This window comes from Tympanuchus pallidicinctus, unplaced genomic scaffold, assembly GCF_026119805.1.
Source record: "Tympanuchus pallidicinctus isolate F22 unplaced genomic scaffold, pur_lepc_1.0 scaffold2, whole genome shotgun sequence".
NCBI classification, from domain to species: Eukaryota; Metazoa; Chordata; class Aves; order Galliformes; family Phasianidae; genus Tympanuchus; species Tympanuchus pallidicinctus.
The window spans coordinates 27,184,788-27,208,544 of NW_026294721.1; the positions used below are offsets into that span (position 1 = coordinate 27,184,788).

The 23,757-nt window shown below is 38.6% G+C and overlaps 1 protein-coding gene across 2 annotated transcripts; it reads right to left on the reverse strand.

The window, feature by feature from the left end:
• Positions 1-2,981: 2,981 nt before the first annotated feature.
• CNOT7 (CCR4-NOT transcription complex subunit 7) lies at positions 2,982-23,669 on the reverse strand. Of its 2 annotated transcripts, none has more exons than XM_052682096.1 (7): positions 23,533-23,669; positions 22,550-22,752; positions 21,995-22,188; positions 19,258-19,419; positions 11,575-11,719; positions 7,041-7,151; positions 2,982-4,704 (listed from the first exon to the last, which is right to left on the reverse strand). In XM_052682096.1, the coding sequence occupies exons 2-7, from the start codon at positions 22,664-22,666 to the stop codon at positions 4,576-4,578; spliced, it is 858 nt and encodes a 285-aa protein (XP_052538056.1). In that variant the 5' UTR covers positions 22,667-22,752; positions 23,533-23,669; the 3' UTR covers positions 2,982-4,575. The 2 variants fall into 2 exon arrangements, with proteins under 2 accessions (XP_052538056.1, XP_052538057.1); XM_052682097.1 differs by lacking the exon at positions 2,982-4,704 and adding an exon at positions 6,219-6,260.
• Between the last annotated feature and the right edge of the window lie 88 nt (positions 23,670-23,757).

Consider the following 23,757-nt stretch of genomic DNA (forward strand, 5'->3'; position numbering starts at 1 on the left):
TACTCATCAAGCTGATTTAATCAGCCTTTCATCAATTTTTTTTTTTTTAAAGTGACCGCAAAAAAAGGAAGCAAAAGTATTTCATATAGCTGAACAGCAACTACCACTCAAGAACATTCAGCCAACATTAAAAGCAAGATTTCTTAAGCACTAATGCTTAGAACCTAGGAAACTCTACTTAGCACTATAAAATGAAAACATAAAATCTTACCTTCCTCTCAAAAGATAGATAGGTTTGATTCTGTAACTTCCATTCTGAAGTACACTGCTATTTACATCAGTGTTTAAGGTGATTCCCCCTAGCATGAAAATTAATACCATCGATGCTGTTTAATTAATGGAAACACAACCTATAACACTGCAGAAGTGTCTTAACTGTGTTTATGCAGAGCTATACATGAAGCATACTTGTTAGCAATCAGCTTATCCCACTGTGACCAGAGCCCTCTCAACACCTTGCTCAGATCCACTCTGCTCTCTGCAACTGTTCAGGCTCCCCCACTGAAAGCAGTACCAGTTATCTTTGATATAGAAATTTGAAATTGAATAAAACCAGACAAACAATAACTGACTCCCAGGCACACTGCACCCGTAAGCTCCAAGAGTTCACGATGCCCCACTGTCACACACAGAACCAGTCATCTCTTATTGCAACCAAACACAACATTGCAAGAGCATGCAAAAAGCACAGACCTTACAGAAAACTCTGCGTCTACACCAGTTACATCTTCCAGTCCCTAAACTAAAACATGAAGTAACCATTACATCTTCACTGTGTGGCATGGCATGTCCTCTGGGTGACCAACAAGCAGCAAACGTACCTCATGGCTGCAGGACTCTCCTACTCATGCCTCATCTACTAATTCAGGAACCAGGTTGGTCTAGTTAGATATATTCTAATACCACCAAATCTCACGTAAGTTAACACTAGGAGAGACCTGTGACAATGTTGTCTAAACATACCTGCTCACAGCTCAGTCAGAAGCTATCTCACCTTCATAAATCCAGGCTTCTAATCATCTTCTTATTCTCCATGTTTGGAAATGGTTTCTAGGATTAGCTGCTCCATAACGTTCCCAGGGACCAAGGTGACACCAAGAGGTCTGCAGTACCACAGGTCCTCTTTTGAAGGCATCTGTTCTCTGCTTCACCCCAGGAAACTACCCTTACACTACAGTGATAACATTCAGGCTTGTTTGTTGCTTTCTTAGCCTTTCTTAACTGTACAGTTAGTGTCTGCTTCACTCCTGAGTGATCTGTCCCTGCTTCCACAATCGGTACTCAGTTCAGTCAGAAGCTCCATGTTCACCACTGCATGCTTCCTGCAACTTTTACTTGGCTTTCTGCATAAGGGAATGAACCATTCTTGAGCTTGAAGTAACCAGATTGAGGAAAATTTTTTGATGTCAAAGGTACAGGTCGTCCCCAAATTCATAACAGAAAAATGTACCAAACACCCAAAATCAATTTCAGACCTGTTTTCTCCCATATCAAAGATTCTTCTTGCTTAGTTTCAATAAGGAAAGGGATTAAATGCTTAAAAAAAAAAAAAAAAAAAAGTGACAGAACATAATGTTCTTGGAACATCTGACTCCAAGAGCCAAAAATACAAGTGAGGAAAAAAAAAGTCAAATCAGACAACAGCTTTTGATACTGCATTTCTTCTGACAAACCTCCAACAATAGATTTTAAATGGATTGGGAAGAGGAGAAGCCTGCAAGGAGAATTCCTGTCTCTGAACAAAAATGTACATGTCTAGACAGCTGGAACTCTGCCTTTACATTTATTTTCACAAAAGCAATTAATTCTGTCCATTTTGGAAACAGATTGATATTTCAGGCTCCACAGTTTACAAGTAACAGTCCTATGCATAACAGGAGACAATTTTTTTTTTTCTCATAATCTTGACAACTTACCATGCAAGTCACTCCTTAATGGAAACTAAATCTAATTTTGGCACAGAAACAGTGCTGCATAGATGCCTCCCAGCTGTAACCAACTCTCATCACCCTGGATCACATCTGATCAGATGAAGAGTTCACACGCAGAACAAAACGTAATCTTAGTTTAATATTAATCACAGTCTTTTAAGAGCTTTTTTGTTTTGTTTTGTTTTCCTACCTCAGGAAAAAATCTAAAGAACACAATTGCTTAAAGTCAAATGTCCCATGAGATTTTTAGGTTAGGGCTTATAAAAACAGCCTGATCCTGCAGGCTTTGCAGGTCCTTTGCAGCTGGGACACCCAGTGCACACCTGCTGCTTATCCTTGGGTTTAGGTTCTTCCAGCAAAAGGAGTCTCAGCTCTGCCATGCCCATGACTGGAAGCAAAGCAAGGCACAGAGTGGCATGCAGGATGCACAATAGTCACTTGAAAAGCATATCCCATTCTGATCTAGAGCTCTTACCATACACACACCTTCACAAACCTCTAAAAACATCCCTTCACCTACACCTAAAAAATTATTTCAAAACAAAATCCCAAAGAAAAGTTAGAAAAGTTATCCCCTCCAAAAGTTAATTATTTTTACCTCTACAGCTATTGAAGTTGAAAACAAATGTACTGATTTCACAAAATTTTCAGATGAACCTAAATATTAAAAGGCAACTTGATGCCATAGTAAGAATGCATTGTGCCCTTCTGTCAGACAGCACCCATCTTCCTGTTAAAGCCAAAGAAGAAACAAAGTTAAAAATAAAATAACTCTCCATTACCTACTGCATGATGATACCAACAGAAATCATCAGTGGGGTTTGGTCACTTCAGGACGAAGCTGTAGTTACCTCTCTAACAATGCAGGTCAGTGGGAATTAGTGCAAAGAGAACTCTGCTCTGGATAAAGCATCAATCAGCAAGCAGTGAACTGTATCATTTCACAAACAGAGGAAGACAACCATCTGTTCAAACAAAACAGCATTATTGACTGTAATAGGCACATCGCAGGAGGAAAAAAAAACCAACTTCAACAAAATCACCAGTCTCTTGTTATGTAAGAAAACATTTTTTTAGGCCTTTATTTACAAAAGCTTTAAAAACAAATACCCTCTGTTATGCAAATTATTTGTTGTTTAAAAAGGACCACCCAGTTACATTGTTGTAACTCAATGAAAAAGGTGTTTGGTGCTGTTTGTTATTTGTCTTTGCAGTACAAGGTAAACAGAATAATTGGCGAACATTTGGAGTTTTTCTGTGATTGATTTCCGTGCAGAACACGCACACCCCTACGCGCGCACGCACACCCAGGCACACAATGTCACACTTTCCATCATTTCAGGCTTGGATTTAGCTATTCAATACCAAAAATGCCTCCTGCACAACTGCTCTGTACACACGGTAAGCAGAGATAAGAACATATTTTAGGGTCCTTTAAAACAATATATCTAAAATATATTGCTAAGATATACTCAAAAATAAACTAGCATTACAATCCTCAGGTAACTTTATTTGTTCTGAGTTATTTATATTTTGTTGTTTTACAACAAATACTGTAACATCTGTCTTTGTAGCAACTACAAAAAAGCACGATTTAGTTGTCCTGATTCAGTAATACACTTAAATAGTTTTGTTTTTTTTTCAGATCTTTGGGTTCTATCTTGAACTAAACTGACTTCCAAAAATTGTCAAACCAAGTACATAATAAATATGACTTCATAAAAAAATATTTGGAGTATACATCACTAGAATAAAAGTTAATCAAGGGAAGTGTGCCATTACAAAATTCCTACTATTCCAATAGCCTTCAAATCTCAGCTTAATGGCAAGATGGTAAAGTCAGAGCTGTTCTTTTCCTGAAGGGTGTAAAGCTGTTTTCTCAAGCTTCTTTCCCTCCTCACAGAGCGGATCTAAAGCAGCAGGCCAACCAGCAGTTGGCACGTGCAGGATGTGTCTGATGGCAGAACATTAGTAAAACAACAGCAGTTACTATGGTTTCAGTAGTTTGTTTTGCTTGAATGAATGCAGGTTATGCAGCAAATGTCATATTCTATGGGTTGAAATACCAAAAGATGCCAAAAATACAGTGTGAAGCTGCTGAACTTGGAAGATTATTGTTTCCTAACTAAGGGCAGAAGAAAAAAAAACTTCAAATGAAACAGAGGATTGAGTCAGAGTTGCTCTCTAAAGTGCAAATTTGATGGTCCACAATCTTGAATAGCTAAAACGCCTGCATACTGGAAGGAACAGACATGAATGGGAAGTTAGTTACAATCAGCATGAGTGTTAATTTGGAGAAGGGAGGGGAAAGAGACAAAAAACCTAAGACCAAAGACCAATATAGGTAAGTTTACCATACTATTCATTATGATTTAGCTTTCCCCTTCTCTCTGCCACACTGATCCTACACATGCTTCTTTACAAATGGGCTAGTTATGACTCCAAAAGTAACCCATAAAATTCTATATATCAATATTAAGATCAAAATCTGTGATAGGAACAGTCAGGTTTAGTACATAGAAAGGCAGAAAAGAAAGTGTGCTGAGAAAGGGGGGAAAAAAGCCTTATTGTCCAAGGGGTTCAACCAGAGATAAAACATATGTACAAGCATGTGGAGCTCAAAAAGATGGCCTTTCATTTCGTGTCATGACTGTTTGTTGGCTTCTTCTTCATAAGCATTTCCTGTGCCATTTTGTACATAAGATGACCCCGAACCAAGGCCATACAAGTGGCCACAATATTTGGCATCGTCAATGTGATCTTCAAAGAACATCTGAAGTGTTAAAAGAAAGACACAAATTAATGCCACCAAAAACACCCAGTTTAAACAGAATGACAGAAAGGTTTAAAAGCATTACTGTTGGTTTTAGCATTGCATATCACATCCCAAGATTCAAATGACATAAAAATAGCATAAGATTCAAATAGCACAAAAATACATTTAATCGCAACCTAAGATTGAAACACGCTATATAGTGCAGTTCTTTAAAGTGAATCAGTCAAGGAATACCATCAGTCTCTCCGTGCACCTCACATGACAAAATGACTGCATGTTTTGGTAGTTTGGTGTCACCTCAGCTACCACTTGCTTTTCTGAAAGTGCAACAATATCTCTCCAGCAGATTTCTTTTTGCTTTCTCACAACAGATATATGTTTGGTATCCATTGCAAGTGCCCACAGTTTATCTGCTTATCACAGGGGAAGGTTCCATCATACCTTGTCTTGAAATGGATTTACACTACATCATTGTGAGGTGAGAATGAGGAGGTACATGTTTGAGCACAGGAATTATGGAGTTTAGGAAATCTATCTTCCTGCATTTCTCAGCTATCTCCTCTAAGAGGAGGGCTTCATTTAAAATAAATAAATAAATAAATAAATAAAATTAGAAGAAACTTTTTTTTTCTTTTTTTTTTCTTTTCTTTTTTTAAAAAACTAAGACTGCATTTACGTAAGACTTCATAGTCTAAATTATCAATAAAACCTTTCAGGTGCTGTACTATACGAATTATAAACAGAGAAGAAAACCTCTAAACCACAGCTTGCTGTTCCAGCATCATATATTTATATATTTTTATATATATATATATTTTTACCAGCATCATATCTATATATTTCTGATGGAAAGAAAAAGATCTGAACTTTTTGGATGGGACTTGAAGAGCCAGCAAGTTGAAGTTCTAACAGCAATTATTAACATTAACAACACCATTTTGTATCTTTAAAAACATTGTGAAACAAAGTTTTTCACTCCAACATATATTGCTAAACAGTGAACAACTGAAAAGGTTTTAGAAGTGCACACTAAGTATATTTACTACTATTGACTAACATGCTTTTACTTAAAAATGTTGTATTTTAAAAGAAACACTGAAAAAATAATCAGTCTTTGTCGATTTATTTAAACAAGTGATTTGCACTAAAAGCTACATTTCTCTGAGTAAGACCTTAAGACAAATTCAGGCAGATAATTTGTTTCTTCAATAATATGCAATTTGTTACATGGCACCATGGGTTTTGAAAGTCAGTACCTTAGGTACAATCAAATACTTTCCTTTATTTGCTTTAGATTTTGTTTCAAATACAAGAGCAACAGATAAACAATAGCATGCAGATTGCAGTTAACAGCACCTGTGTGGATCACAGGTGGATCATATCAGAAGCAATATCCTCTGCTGCAGCTGTAGCCCGTGACCAGCTCAACAACATCCACAGTTTCAGGAGAGGAGAACAGTGTTGCGATGAGCAAGCCAGAGCACACCACAGCACTTACATTTCATCTGCTGTCTCACTAGCGGTTGTTAGAAACTCATGGTCAGCTTTTTTTCCTATATACAAAAGGCCATGTTACAGAAAGCAGAAGCCTCAGCATGCAATACTAAACCTTATAAAAAGATGAGGCTTGCTATTGCCATTATGAAATGACACCAAATTCCTGTCAGAGTGTCACATTCAGATGCCCTAGCATTTGTCCAGTGTAACTGCTTTCAAGAAGCCCATTTAGAATTTGTTTATTCCACTCATGAAAAATATCCTAGTATTCTTCCATTGTATCTGCATATACAAATAGCAAGGATATAAAAAGCTTCCTGATTTCCCTTCAAAATTTCAATTGATTGATATGTAATGTTTTAGAACATTGTACCCTCCAAGTTTTAGCTGGAAGCAGCTAGTGTAGGCAGAGCTGCTCATTCCCTGCTGCTAGGCCTGTCACAGGCAGCAGTGCACACCAGCTGGGTATTACAGCTCAGCAGAAGCTCTGCAGGAGAAGAGCAGCCTGAATACAGTTACCCAGTAAAGAGTCTGGCTCTAGCAGCCACTATGCCAAAGAAATTCTGCAAAATAGGCAATGGAAAGAAAAGAAGAAAAAGCCAGGCATACAATGAGAACAAGAAGCGATGTTCACAGTAGCTAAATAGGGAAACAGTAGGGCTGGTTCACACTTAGTGTGGGGAAAATACAGTCTTACTGTATATATCTGTCAAGAGAGCAGTGACCTCTGAAACCCCTTAAAATCACCTTAAAATACATCAGACATCAGAATCAGCAATTCCATCTATTACAGCAAGTTACTACTATGGAGACAAAACCAAGACACGTGCACCTACTTCTCTCATTTTGAAAAAGGCCATTCCTGTGAGTAAAGAATCAGATCCTGCCTGATGTTGTGGTCCTATCCTTTCCAGCTCTAACTGCTCAGCCACTTCTTGCAATCCACCCTGAAAATGAAAACATTTGTTAACTGCTGAAAAAAAAAAAAAGAAAACAAAACCAAACATCAGTATTTGGGAAAAACTTGTTATACCAGACTTTCAACTTCAGTATATTTTAAACACTTGCACAGAAGCTTGAAGAGTCTCTATGTTGGAAGATCAAGCTTTCTGTATCAACAGTTGTATTCAGTTCCATCTCAGAAGAGTTTAAATCAAGCTGTGTGTCTGCGTCCAACAAAACTCCTATTGCCTCATGTTCCATCCTTCCCCCAAGAACAGATGTTGCTACTTAACAAAACAATCCCTTCAAGAGGCTGAAAGGACTGGCGATGCTGAAGAACAAATCAAGGTGTTCCTGTAACCCTTCTATTTGAATGAAAGTTTAAACTGTAAAAATGTCTTACTGCAAATACAAGAATTCAAGTGCTTACAAATGGGTGCTTAGTTAAAGTACGCAGGCTTCCTCTGAAAAAGACTTGTTTTCTCTTCCACTTACCCTTCAACAGTTCAGTTGAGGGTTTTTCACTTCACTTTACAAAAACTAGGAATATCCTTAAATATCTAGAAAGCTACAGGAAATACAAAACAACAACAACACAACAACAACAAAAACCCAAGTACACAGTCCATCTGTACAAGACATTCTAGTTGTCTTTAATATTTGTTCCATTAACTGCCAAAAGAGGACAGGAAAAAAGAACATACAAATGATGAATTTCTCTTCTGCAAGTTGTTTTTTAACATGATGAAAGCCAAAGACATAGTCAACTTCCTCTCAGACACGTATATTCAATAATAACACCACATTGAATGAAATCTACCTCTTACAAAAGAGAGTATCAGCATCCCACATGCAAAAAGGAGCAATTTAAAACTCAATGTCTGAATACTGACACGTGGTTTAAAAGAACATACTGAAAAGGTTCAGAAATCACTGCAAACCTACCTGCTCCTACAAGATAAAGCTTCAAAAGTTTTGAAGCTTATTTTATTTTCTATTAAGCTTAGATTATGTTGAAAATCTTCCAAGTTGTAGAACAACTAAAGTAACTTTTCATTTTAGTGGCTCAAAAATGATAATAACCATTTGCAGAAGCAAACAGTCAGAAATTTAGTTTGGTTTTACATATATATGTCTATCCTTCAAGTGATCTGCATTATACTTTAACTGTGATCTTTGTAAACTGGGGGAATATAATTTCATACTTCTTAAAAATCATTAAGTGCTGAAACCACTAGAAATGGACTAAAACATGTGGCGCATGCTTTATATTCTAGAGAGATCAAAAACCAAGGAGAAACCTTTAGTGAAACTATAAGCTGTTGAAAGGTGTAAACATCACACAGAGGAAATGATCTTAAATCAAGACTGCCCAGTATCTGAGGTCACCTGTGTCCTCAACACCTTCAGCATGTTTCAGTCATGGGCAGGGAAGCAATAAAAGTGTAATAATGTTAGAATTGATACAGTAATAGAAATCTGACCAAGAGGCCAGACCTAACGTTATGAAAATTTCTATGAATCTTAACATAGAACATTTCATTTTAAAAATGAAAGCTCAAGTAATAACATTCCCAAGTAACACCAAGCAAACCAACGTGAACCACTGGTACTGGCATGTCTAACTTTATTCCAGCTTGAACAGTTGAGTATTGTCTGAATAAATTTGAGAATTAGTCTATATATAGCACAGTCAAGCACTGAAGCTTGTTTTCTTCATTTGCTTGGAGACAACATTCAAACAGTGCATATACACCAATTCAGTTGTTTAAGTTATACCCTTAAGGACGTTCAGGGATGATGGGCAGATCTCAAATCAGTGTTCTCTATAGTCTAACTCCCAATAATTAGATGCTGGTATTAGCAACAGCAGTTGCCTTTCCAAGGTATTATTTGCTGTTTCTGAATTCTTGACTTTCCCAAGCTGCAACTTAGCATTGCCTTATCATTATGCAGTGCTAGCTGTTAGGCTATCTGCACCAGCTTCAAACAGCTTTTAAGACAAAAACACTCACTAATCACAAATCAGTACTATTTACACAGTGGCTGCAAGCTCTGAAATGTAGCAAAATCTACAGAAACAGGAGCAAAGCAAAGAACGCTTTGAAAATAATCCTTCTAATATATATAGTTACTAATAGATATATTTGTAAATATTTCATTACAATCGCCTCCAAAGATTATTAGGCTACTGAAGTTTTCTTTCAGGAAAGACCTTCATGCTCCAGACAAGAATATTTAACTTGTGGGGGAGAAAGACAGTAGAAAGGGATTCAGAAGAAAATGAAAGCAAAGGCTATAAATCTACTTTAGAGTTGCTGTTACTGCAAAAATGCATGGAGTTGTCTATATGAAAAGATTTGTAGAGGCCAAGCAGGAATTTAACCTATACTACACAAATACCTCAAATTAGTCACAGTCTGCATGCTTAGTACACTAATAACGTTCATTTTTATTAGAGCAGCATACTGCAAATTCATTACAAGAACAGTAAACAGCTTCTACATCCTCAAACATATATTTGTCTTATCAGTGCTAGAAATTCTTTTTTGGTTGTGTGAGGGCAGAGATAGGTGGGAAGCTTACAGTAAATCAGTGTTTTTTGTATGAAAATAACTAACACAAGTCAATAAAGAACAATTGCACAGCAATTCAATTCTCTACCATTTAATAGCAATCGAATGTGACATGTTAGGAGAAAGTGCATGCAATTTTAGAGTCACAATATGCAACATTTAGCAACTTTTTCAGACTGCCACTCTCAGTACAGTACAAGTCCACAATAATATCATCACTGTTATTTAGAGTGGTAGAATAGCCCACATCCCCTCCTGCTCTTACCAGTCTGCAGGTTAGAAGAAAGGAACAAGATTTGCCGCAGGAAAGCTGACCTACATACTAAACTCTGGAAAAGACACCCTTGTTCTTAAGTTTTGCTGAAAGAAGACTCATGAAGGATTTTCTTATCTTCCAAAATACATTTGAATCTCTAAACAGTGCAAGTTACACACAACTGTCTCCAGTAAATGACAAGGAACATAATTCCCTCCTGCCCAAAACCACTTGGAATACGTGAACAGCCTAGAACACCTGGAACAGGGATATGGAATGTCACTTTGCTGCCTTTCCCAGGTCACCGAAGTAGATGATACATACTGTTCTTGGTAAGTGTATCACCACCACAAAGATAAGAGACATTTTACTTCACCGGGAAGTGAGAAGGTTATTTTCTTTTGTTGGTGTTGGGTTTGCTGCCCCTAACTCTTAAGAGACTTCTGAAGCTTGTTTTTGTTTCCCTTCTAGTTTCTGTGAAGAAAAAACACATCTAAAATGTTTTCTAATATCCAGCCAGCTGCCCAACTGATTATCCCAAAAACTGGATGAAGACTTTTCTTAATAACTAAAAGAGAGATCTCAATTTTCATCATCAATTTGGTTAACAAAAGAAGTTACACATCTTTGTAAGCTACTATTTAAGTGACACACTAAACACCTCAAGGAAACAAAGGACTACTAACCCCATGCAGACCACATCATGACAAAGTGAAAAGCTTTAGGATTTAGTTGTACTACAGTCTGTGCTCTTTTTTTACTCACGTTCTTTTTAAGAAAGCCTAAAAAAAATCAATTTACTTTCCATAAAAGCAACAGTCATTTATTTCCTCAGATGAGTGGTGCACTTCATTCCCGCAGCAGTCCAGAATCTTAAAGTTCTTTAGCAAGTACAGTTGTTAACAATCCCTGTAGCATCTTTCACTTTGCTGTCTTCCCCTCCAACATACTTTGTTTCAATTCATTTTCCAGTTCAATTAAGTCTCCAAACATCAGGCCAATTAGCAGCCCCGCTGGCCTGACATGAGAGATTAGTTTCTAAAATTGCTTTTTTTTTTTTTGCTTTTTTTTTTTTTTTTTCCTAGAAGTCACGTGCTGCACCTGAGCATATGCTGCTCCTTCTCTACAGGGCCATCTGAAACATTCTTCACTCTATTCCTTTTCCCAAGAGACTTCCACAGCATCACCGTTGCAATTACCTTTGTGAAGATGACCGCAGCCCTTTAGTGGACTGCACAATGAGGAAATAAGAGTATGTGAAACCCATCAGTTCTTATCACTCAAGAAGTGAAGGATTAATCCCAAATGTGAGTTTATCATCAGGCAACAAAGACTGGGCGTAGCTATAAATACAGTATAATATACATACACTTTTTAACTGGTAAGCAGTTATAAAAGTTGACATGCATTTCCGCCTGCCTCTATCAATAGACTTTAGCAATAAACACATCAAGTTTGAGAACAGTCCTGTTTAAAGGATATTATCAGAGCAAAGGCAGAAAACCAGAATACAAAAGATAAGCTCTCAGCAGAAAGTATTCTCCCCCCATTCGCCCCCAAAAAATGCCTGGACTGAATCATTAACAGATTACTTACCTTCAGATTTTTGCAACTCTTCATGAGATACTTTACATCATAGATGACAGGGAAAAACAATCGCAGTATCTCAAAGAAGTCCAGCTCTTCTTCCGGTAAATTAGAGTTGGTCAGGATTTTTATTAGATAACCAAAGTCATATCCACTGCAAATTAACAAATATAACAAAAATTGACAATACAGTCAAGTAACTTAGAAACATTCTTCACTTCTAACAATAACAGTATTAAACATTAAGAAGAAGGTATTTTTGCCTAGTTCAATGCAACTTTGACTCTTACAACAGAGTAAGAATTAGTGTAAATGGTCCAAACTGCAGCTTCCAGAGAAAACAATTCTCAAGCGACTACATGAAGCAAAAACATGATCTGCTTGCAGATCTGATAGAGGATCTGATAACAAGAACTTAAACAGAAAGACTCCTAGCTGATTCCTAGGACTGAAAGAGAGGAAAAGGCTTCTACTTCATAATCCAAAGGAAGGACAAGCTTTCACGAGTCAACACATCTTTATGCCTGGAGGTAAGTTTACTCCTCGGCAGTGAAGAAGAGCAGGCAGCCATTCAGCTTTCCCAATTAAATCAGCACAAAGTTAGACAGCTAACAACTTTCAGTAGCTTGCAGACTATGACTCATTTGGAAGGCAATGACAGAACAAGTTGGAAAAATTTGTTATGTACATACAAGGCTAGGTAAGAAAAACTGAGGTCTTACAGAGCGTGCATGGTGGAGAAGAACTTGGGAAGACTTCCTTCTCTCCATAATCCTTTACTGAAGAAAGAGGACATAGGAAGGGGGTGTGGCAGTAAAAACAGAAAGCATGAAATAGACTACTTTTACAAAGGGTTATAAGATGAAGCAGAGGGTTTAAAGTACACAGTAAGCAGGCCTGATAACTACTTATCCTTTTTCTTAGGAAGACGGAGGTAATAAACCAGATTATTCATGATCTAATCATAAATCTGATCCTTCCTAATCCCTTGTACTTGCAGTATTGCAGTATTACGCACTGAACCAGTCAGGAGACTGACACATTATCTTCCATGTTATTAGGTCAGCACTGAATTAAATAGGTTCATAGACTTTGTTGGTGTCCTGGGTTCAGGTGGGACAGAGTTGATTTTCTTCATAGCATCTGGTATGATGCTATGCTGCCACTTTAGGAGAAAAGCCACATTGCTTACACACCAATGTTTCAGTTGCTGCTGAGCAGTGCTGTGGGAATCAAATGTTGTTTCTGCATGAGAACAAGATAAGAACTTTTATTTAATGGTCTCCGCTGCCATAGTTCTTTTCAGGGGGTCTCTGATATATCACTTGTCCTCTAGATAAACCTTCCCCAGGAATGCATGCTCAGTGAGACATCTTGGAAGCAGCAGGATAATTGACTGACTGACAAGATAGAGCATGAATCAGCAAGTGTCAGAACGTAATTAACAAATGTAAATCTTTGGTAAGATTGTGAACCTGGAGTACCCAACCATTGGGAAAAAGGGGAGTGAGTGGGTACGGGGGAGACAAGGTACAAAAGCTCTACTATTGTGTCCATAGGTGCTCCTGCTTGTGGGACACCCACCATTGCAATCGCAAATAAAATCTGCTTCTACCAAGAGATACCGGCCTGGTAAAATATAATAAGGAGCTGGGAGGGGACAGAACCAGGGACAGCTGACCTAAACTAGCCAAAGGGATTCTCCATACCATATGACATCATGCAAAAACCATTAAATTGAGGGGAGTTGGTCAGGGGGCAGCTGCTGCCTGGGGACTGGCTAAGTATTTATCAGTGGGCAGTGAGCAACTGCATCATGCATCAGTTGTCTTGTGTGTGTGTATATAACTAAGATTTATGTTACTTCTGTCCCTCATCATACTATGTCCCTCATCCCATTGGGGGGGAAGGAAACAAGCGAAAGGCTGTGAGTGGTGCTGAGCTGCCTGCTGGGTTAAACCTCAGCAGCTGGTATGCAACTTGAAAAATGACTGTACCAGCAGGACTGCTCAACTGAAGGCTGTGCTTATGCTGTTTTAAGAGCATTCGCAGCACATTCACAGTCTAATTCAAGTGAATGAATGGCCACCCAGACGTGAATTCTCAATTTCCACCATGTTCATTCTTGGTTGCATGACCATCATACCCTAAGAGAATTTTGCAACATGGTCCAAATTCTTGACTGGGGTCTTTCAGCATTAGCTATGAGGTGAGCGATACATGACAATACAATTAATTATAATAGTTACTCTTTACAACTGCCTGAAAGAAAGTCACAGCTAAAGAGAGTCAGCTTCTTCTCCCAGGTATCTAGAGATAGGATGAGAGGGAACAGCCTCAAGTTGCACGAGGGGAGGTTTTGGTTGGATACTGGTGGCAAGTGGACATTTGGACTAGATGATCTTATGAGATCTTTTCCAATCTTAGTGATTCTATCATTCTACACACAAATCAGGTAAGAGTGCTGTACTACTGATCCTGTACTGTACTACATCCACTTAGAACGGTGACTGCTGATGAAGGCTTAAAGCTTTAGCTTACATGTAAAAAGGTTTGCTTTTTGTACCTTTTGTATATGACTAAGATCTCTACATCACCTTGATCTTACAAATTTCTAGGCAGGGAGCAGAAAGTCTTGAACACACAAGGAGTGAATGTACTGTTTACTAGAAGCCCATTAATACAAGATACGCAGATGGTATAGACTAGTGCAGCTCTCCTAAGGGAGTTTCCAGTATGCTAAACAGGAATTTCAAGCTGAATGAATCCTGTGCTGCAACTGCTGCTTTGAAGCTGTGCTGGCAGCAGATCAAGTTCCACAGCAGCAGCCACCGGCCAGGGAGCAAAGGAGCCAAAGATAAAGGTTTTCAGTGCACTCTTAGGATGTAAAAACCTGTTGCATACTATCAAAACAAAAGCTTGGAAGCTTTATTTTATTAGATCACCTACACAGAAGGGTAGTCCTCTGTGGAACAAAGTGGGAAGAAAAAAAAGCCCCATCAGGGAAAAAACTAACAAAACTGCTCAGGATTAAGTAGACCCTTAATCCTTAGATACTACAGAACTTATTTATAAACTCAGTGAGTTCCTGATATCTGGTTTTTTTTGTGACTCAAATATAACAGATGCATCAAAAATTTTCCCGAGAGAAAACAAACAAACAAACAAACAAACAAAACCAATACTTGTGCTCACCTTTCTTTAAACAAATTATATTACTGGACTGCTAGAAAACATTTTCAATTTTTATAAGAAGGAAATACTACAAGAAGAAAGGATTCATTTAGTATTTGTATTGAGAACGAGCAATCTAAAACAACTTTGCAATTATGGTAAGAATTTTTCTTCTCCAGACACTGTTGTAGATACGTTCATGTGGGAATCCTCACACAGAAAATTGAACACAATAAGTGAATGGTGAACTTATTTAACTGAATTGCCCTTCCATTACATGGCAGCATTCGTTAGATATCTTTTCATGGATCCTAAGCACAAGTTAGTTTTAGTCAGCTCAATCAAGTTCTCTCTTACATTTCTGAAATTCCCAGGTGCTTACTCTTACTCCTGTTGTGCTCATAACAACAGTCAGAAAACCACACATTACTGATCACAATGCAGTACCAAGGCATTCATTTGTCAGTACACTTCTGGGGTTTGATATGCTCTTGTCATCCGTACTTACAATGACATAAGAACTACCATTCTAATTCAAGGCTAAAATATATTCATTTCAAACATTTTCAAGTGGCCACTGCTGACTAACAAAAGGGGAAGAAGGCTCATAGTGAGCAATTATTCAATTACTTGCTCATTAGTGAAGTTTTCTTCTAATACTATAACAGGCAATTAGTGGTTTATACCCCGGAGCAGGGAAGCTTCCTTTCTTAAAAAGCATTTACTGTTCCTAATACAATCACTTAAAGTTGGTAAGTGCAGCTAACCGCAATCCCTGGAGCTATACAGCACCATAAGCACTCTTACCACCACTGTTTTTCAATCAACATGGACAGCTGTAGGCAACAAGACTATCAAGAGAAGATCAAATGTGACTGCATTTCTTTCACTCATTACCCGGAAGAAAAAAAAAAAAAAGAAATCAGATCAACAATTAACAATGAACTTTACCCAAACACCAACAGGCTCTGAAATGAATAATACCTGACAGGGCTGAAAAAGCTTTACTCCATCATAAAACTACCTATATTCATACTGAAGTGAGCCAACAGATTTTCTAAATTTTACTAAAATCTGTCAGACATAAATTATTAATGAAATGCAATGGCTAGGAACTTCCCAGCTTCTCAAAATAAACATTTAAGTCTAAGAGACATATCCAAGGAATATCAAGAAGACTGCACATAGGCTTCACTGTATCAGCAAGCCAAACACTCAAAAACAGAATGTGAGCTGTTGTTTTACAAACTGTCTAGATTGCTAAATATCCACAACACTCTTGACTGTGACAAGAATTATGAATTCAGGGCCTTCTCTTCTTCTCTCATCAACTCAAATAAGTTTTAATACACTAAACATTTAATGTAGTCTCCTGTGAAGCTACTGTATGTGAAAACTGGTGACAGAAAAACTTTCTTCAGTCATGTCCAACAAAACTGCAGATCTGCACAAGTTTGCCAGTAGGTCAGGATGCCAAGACAAATGCACATCAAACACACATAGAAAGCAAGCAGAGAAAGCTATTTCAGAAGCTACTATCCTAGAAAAAAAGTTATATATGAGTTCCAGAAAACTGAAGAACGCAAAATAAAACCAAAACAGGTAACCTCTCACTCTAAGAAAAAAGTATTTCCTCCCCTGTCACTGTGCAAAGAGACTTAAAAATTGTGGGTGTTAGCAATAATCAAATCATTTTGAAAAACCAGAAACAACAGCATAGTCAGCAACTACTGAGTACAAACCTTTCATTATTCTAAGAATTAACGTATAGAGAGCCTACATGAAACAAAGCTTCAGCTGAGCTCTCACGCTGTTTTAAGTTCACGCTAATAGAACGTAATCAAAGATACAACTGCTCACTATTCTTTGCAGCATGTTTTGTGACCCACATTCATTTCGTAGTTGAGCAAAACCTTACCATCCTCAGAATTTCACCCATTACTCCAAGGTTTTCTGCTTAACATCAACATGCTCTGACAAATGCAAAAGCCTTTAAATATTTTCAGCAGAGCTGTGGACATTCAGCGTTTGGGAATTAAGAGGATGTCTGAAGAAGATTTCTAAAGACATTTTCAGTGAAGTCCACAAGAGATACAGTTTTTAGCAGAAGCAAATGCACATTGTTAAAACTATCTCAAAAACCTGAGGCAAACTGCTAAACACCCCATTATTGCAGTTTATACTACCATCAGCACAATGTTAGTCAACAATCACAATCAAAAAAAGCAACATTTAAAAAAGAATATCTAGTGAACAAGAGGCTTTTGTACTCTTTCGCTATCACAGGTTACAATGCATCCTTGAAGTTAACACTAGGAAAACTTAGTAGCTTTAGTTGCTTCTATTTGGCAATGCCTTTTGATACACAGGTTGCAGGCCTGTACCTCATGTACCTCAGTTCTTCTCCTGAACTATCCAAGTTATTCTGTTGTTGTCAATTACAAATTTGCACATAATAATGGGTTTAAGGAACTTAATTCAACACCCATTTAGCATCTGGTCATTTTGAAACAGTTAATGGCATTCTTATTCCACTATTTTTCACCAGGCTGCAGCTGTAGTTGCAAGACAGAGTAAGATTATTTAGGAACGAAGAGGTAACATAAACAGATACAGCCCTGAATGGAAGACACTGTAAGGGGGTTAGGCAACAAGCATACTTACAGATGATTTTTTTTTTTTTTTTTTTTTTTAGAAGTCTAACTGGAAAAGTGTTTCTACTAAGCAATATTGTTTAATTATTTCAGACAACCAGATTTGAGTTTTTAACAACCCCACCTGGAATGCTTTTTTTTTTTTAAATATAATTATTTATAGAAATCTTTTGAACTTTACTGAATCTTAGCATAATGCCATTAAGTCACATGCAGAGCACCACAGCTTTGCTAGGTGTCACGCATAACAACACACCTTTCCAAGCCCCTGTTAAGAGAAAGCATCTTCATTTAAGCTAAGTTTGTATTCAGATGAAACATCTGTATAGTTTCATACTTCATTTTTCTTCCCACCAAGGACAGCGTACAATTATTTTCCTTGTTATGTACAATTTTTTCTTTCCTATCTTACATTCCTTGCCAAAGCAAGCCTTAGTTTTCAGCTGCTTAATGACTTAAATACTTCTGATTAAATATTTCATCCACCTTTCTCTCCTCCAAGCTCCCTTCTAATACTTAACAGTTAAGGATAAGAATTTGGCTTGTTGTTCCCCCCCCAGTTTTGACAACAAACATACTACCACCCAACAATGTAGCACACATCATAAGCATGAATATGACTGCAAAAAAACCTCCAGTATTCAGCTAAAAAGCTTATTCTACTTTCATTGACTTGCTTAGCAGACAGCATTCAAGATGTCAACTTACACTCATTACATGCAATAAGCCTCTAAACTCACAGTTGCCTGTAAAAAGTGCAAGCTATCCCTGGCATTTAGCTGACTGTGCAATAACTAATGCCTAAGTTTTAAAGGTTTAAGTCTTATCAACAGAAGAATATCGTAGAATCATAGAACGATTTGAGTTGGAAGGACCTTTAAGATCATCTAGTTCCAACGCCATTGCTACAGGCAATCCTTCTATCTCCTTCTAGACCAAGTTGCTCAGAGCCTCATCCAGCCTGGCTCTGAGTCTTTCCAAGGAGCGGGCATCCACAGCCCCACTAGGCAATGTGTTCCAGTGTCTCCCCACCCTAAAAGTGAAGAATTTCTTCCCAATATCTAGCCTAAATCTACCCTCTTTAAAACCCTTTCTCCTTGTCCTCTCACTCCATGCCTTTCTGAAAAGCTCTTTTCCAGCTTTCTCGTAGGCCCCCTTCAGGTACTGGAAAGCCGCTATAAGGCTGTTGTCCCCCTCCTACCAGAGCCTTCTTTTCTCCAAAGCTCCCGCTCTCTCAGCCTGTCCTCATATCTTGAGGGATTCACATAGTTTTGGGGATTCTCATTTCTATTTCTACTTGGAAAACATGTTCCTGCAATGGAATGAATGGCAAAGTATATTCACTGCTGCTGCTAGAATTAAGACTTCTACTAGGCCTCTCCTAAGCTGAAGAATTTTTGTCTGCTCATATTAGCACATTTACAACAAATATAACTCTGCTTCATAAAAATCTTTACTAATAATTCTGTGGTATCTTCCATGAAATAAACAGCATTTGCTCAAAATCTGCTTACAAGTAGCTTGTTTTTAACCACTGCTACTATTATGTACACAAGTGATATTAGAGACACAATGCCACCTGCTGGTCTAGGAGTTCCATGCATTGCTTGCTCAAAGTTTTGCTGTTAAAAAGCCATCATCTACGCCATTACCATCCCACACACTCTACCTTTCTAACACACAACAACATCCTAGATAGCTGATATAGGTTTTTTTTTGTTTGTTTTTTGTTTTTTTTTTTTGTTTTTAAAATCTTACCAATCAAGATACATACTATACACCAGCAGATGTACACAGCTTAATACATGAGACAAAACCTAATTATCAAAACAGACAACTCAATTACTTAACATGCAAAATTCACCTGTGAAATGAAAGCCACTTGACTCCTTCACATAGTACAACTCCTGATGTCATAAGCAGTTCTGCAAAGTATTGCGTCTCAATTCCTTCTTCCTCGTGCTTTTTAAACTGGATACCAGATGTTGTTAACAGTTCAATAGAGTCCTGTGCATACATATCTTCTCTAAAAGCAGAGAGAAAAACATTTTTACAATCTACAGACCTCACTGATTATAAATTAGGTAATCTTTTTCCCCCCTATTCGTTACAAAGACATTACTAGCAATATAGGAGTAGCAACTTGAATTTGTTCCGTGTTTGTTATTAAAATGACCACTTTTCATAGCTTTTGTTAACTTTCATTAGTAGTTCATGATTCCTAGCACCTCCATTCCAGTCTCCTTTACAAAAGTCTACTTCCTGTTCCTCCCTTTTTGCAGACTCTACAGAAGAAAGTACATGTAAGGATAGTTACCTTACAGTTTAAGGTAACGATCCTGTTCAGTAACAAAACAGTTGGACCATTGACACCTGTTACATTATAGAATTAATATCAATAACCAAATTCCAGTGCTGTATTTGTTCTGCGCTTTTCATCCACTTCTTGCTATCTATAATTTAAGCTTGCTCGTGAATATTCAGATACATGCTCATCAAAACCCCTCATTACAATTAGAAATTCAGCACTTGCCCCATTAAGTCAACTCCTGAAATCCAGACAGTCTACCATTCTGTTCTAAATCATCAACTTCTCTTTAAGAGTCAGATTTTGAACCTACAATTTAACAAGGAGGGAAAAAAAAAATCCAATATGCCTTACTTGATCCCGTTTATCTCTGCATTTGTTCCATTTACCACCCTCAATTTTGTGAGTATTTCGTTACAAAATACCAAAGTGGATAAAAAGTATCATCTGAAGTATAATTTTCAAAATCATTGGACTATATAGAGCAGTTATTGGAAAAAAAAAAATGCAAAGCTGGCTCTACTTAGGTATTATTTACATTACTGTCTATAACATTGTTTTACAAAGTCTCTTCACCATATAGTTTTCCATTTTCATGGGGGAAAAGACCTCAAGAAATAAAACTGATACGACGATCCAACTGGACTACTAGGTTCAGCTGCAGACTTATATTTCTTATTCCTAATAGCAAGTCATAACTCATCAAGAGAGAAATACATTCTCAGGACATGCTGTATCTTTTTTTCCTTCTCTCCCACACAGCTGCTCATTAGTTCTCCAACTTTAAGGCATCAGCTTCCCAACACCTGTCCATTTCCATAACACATTAAAGAACCTATGCAAAACAGACATGCCTATCATGCTCAAAATAAATAAAAGTTCATTCCAGTTTGTTCCTCTGCAGGTGGATAGTTAGCCTATAGAATCAATTATGCTCCTTAAAAATATACAGTAATAGGAAATGGTTGGAATAACAAAACAAAAAAACAAAAACAAAACCAACCTAAACCTTCTTCTAGGAAAAGTGAACAGTTGCTTTGCTTCAGAAGCAGAACACTTGGAACAGTGCCACTTCCCAAAAAGTAAGCTTAGGAACACACACACGCACAAACGCACATTTTGGCATCCCTATTCAAAATGTTCATGTTTCATGTAGCACTCATTTCATTCTGTATAAAACCTCCCCACCCCCAATGAACTAGCAACAAGTCTGTTGAATGACATCCTAGATACTACTTTACTAAGCCTTCTTATCTATGCAGTATCTGAAACAAATGAATGGAAAACTACTTTTGTTTTCAGCTGCTTGATATTAGCAGACCTTAGAAACTGAATAAAACATAACCCAGGTTCTTCTTCCCAGTTTGAAAGTTATTAATTCATCCCTCTTCCTCTTTCTACTGCACTCAGCATCTTCAGCACGTTCTTCTAACAGATATCTTCCATTCAGCACTCATACAGCCAAGTTTAGATATACCAAAATATCAAATCTGCACTTCCTTTTCTTTCAAGTGATGTTTCAAACATCTTTAATCTTTTTAAACTTTAAAAGTTTAAAAAGAGAGTGTCAGTCCTCAGACTAAACTTATTTGTGACAAGCATTGCTTGTTTAGAAAAGTAGAAAGATTAAGAGGGACAGCAGCAGATTTCCTTCATAAGAATCACAATTACTTTAATTATATAAATAAACTGGGGAAAAAAAAACCCACAAAGGCTTGTTCTTCGGGCTTCCTTCGTAGGCTGCAATTTTAACTCATGCAGTCGAGTGTTTCAATGATCAGCCCAAAGCCCCCAACCCTTCAACAAATTTAAATTCGATAAGTGCCTGCTCTAATATTTTTATCAGGCCATATGAGAACCTGTCAGACCAATTATGTCTACTTATGGAAAACGTCAAGATGGGGTCATAGCTGCTTTAGTAACCTTGTCAAGTACTGCCAGATGTAATCAGAACCTTATTTAGGCATCTCAGCCCACTGGGCAAGTCACATTCATACTTAAAGGCTTACCACTAATACAAAATATGTTCTGAAACGAAGGCCAAAACACAGACCACAACAAAACAGCTTGCATTTTTTAACAACATATTAACAAGAAGAATCCAGAACCAAAATCTCTGCAAGACAGACTACACTGAAATAACGGAATAAAGCACGTATGTTTAGTTAACACAAGTCCCCCTCACATAAAGGATTCCAATTAATAGATTAAAAATATTTGTTTTAACTTTTACAATCTAAATTTTCATTAAATCACAAACATAAATCCAACAGTATAGAGATGTGAGACTCACGTTAAATTAAATTTAAAATTAAATTGCCAAGTTGAAGTTCCTGGAGGGTATTCCCCTTGCTCATTCATAAACGTCAGTCCTAGTTGAATTATTTTTAGCAAATCTACATTGCAGCGTAATAATTGGTATTGATAGTCTGCATTGCTTCTGAATTCTCCAATAGGCCTTGCAACTACTCCTGGAAATTCTGTATCCTGTAAAGAGAAAAGCATAACTTTAGTAGGAGACATCTATAAAACTTCACACACTTCCTGTTTTTAATAAAACATTTCAAGCATCAAAAAATTCCATAGCTGAGGAATGCTGTGCACAAACACAGCTTTAAACACAATAACGGATGGTGGTATTAATGTTTATGCATTAAGAACCCACTTTTTTTTTCCCTATAAATGTGGAAAAATAATGTTACTAGCATCAATTTCACTAACATCAGAAAAGATCATCACGCTTTTTTTTTTTTTTTTTTACAAGAAAAATTGATGCTAGTAAAATCATCAAATGCTATTATCAACAAGATTTTACAAGTTTTTAGATAAACATCAAATGTTTACTTACCATAGCTACATAGTTATACTTCCGTATAACTTGACGAATTTTCTTCATCTCTTCATCCAAGTTACAAGCCCAGACCTCACAGATTCTTTGGCTATGGTCAACGGTAGCTGCTGGCATAGTGGGGGGCTTTAGAGACCATACATCAAAAGTTACACTTGACTGAGGATCAGTTTCATAAAGAGAACCTTACTTTTCTTTTTTACCTAAGAGACAAATAAAGTATTAAGTTTTCATTTGTCAGTTATCTAGAAAAGATGCTTTAAGAGCAGGTACAAGCTTCACCCTTCAAAGCAGAGCCACCAGAACCACGCGCGTTTCAGTTACGTGAGTTTCTCAACCAAAATAAAACCCTCAGCGTTCCGCTGGTAACTGTACTTGGTGCAAAAAGCCAGGTCCGCCGGCAAGCAGTACAGCGAATCAAAAGGACACCCGGGCCCACAAGCGGGTCAGAGGAACGCGCTCCTTCGGGCTCCACGGCTGCGCGTGGCATAAAGCAAAGCGGCAAAGCGCCTCCCAGCGTTCCGCCGCGTCCGAGAGCCGCCGAGTACCAACGGGCGGTCGGTCGGGGCGCAGCACGGAGCAGAGATGACGCTTTTCGATCTCGGGGGCACGAAGCGAGCCCACCTGGTCCCGAGCGCGGTACCGGGCACCGCGGGACGCGCACGGACACGGCCCCGCCGCTCTCCCAGAAGCGTCCCCAGGGAGCCGAGGCCTTCCACGCACCCCGAGCAGTCTCCAAGCCCTTTCCCCGCAACAGAACGCCACGACGCCCTCCGCGCCCGCCCGTCCGGCCGCTCCCCCGCCCCCTCGGGACAGGCGCACCCCCAGAAGGCCGCGCGGACTCCCCGACGCCTCCTCCGCCCCCGGGCCGCCTCGGAGCCGCAGCCCCACCGCGTCCTCGGGCCGAGGCCTAGCGGGGCGCGGCTCCGGGAGAGAACGGCGGGGCGCGGCCCCCCCGTCGCTGCCACCCGCCCCTCACTCACGCGCTGGGCCGCGGGGGGGCCGGGCCAGGTCCTACGAGGCCCCCGCGGCCCCCGCCGCCCCGGAGCCGCGAGTGGGCGCGCAACACGCAGAGAGCGCAGCGCCCGCCGCACAAAGCCATTACATCATCGCCGCGCGCCACCTCGCGACCTTTCCCCCCATCGCCTCACCCGCCGCGCCGCCGCCCTCCCGCGCCGCCGCTCGCGGGGCCGCCAATCGCCGTCGGC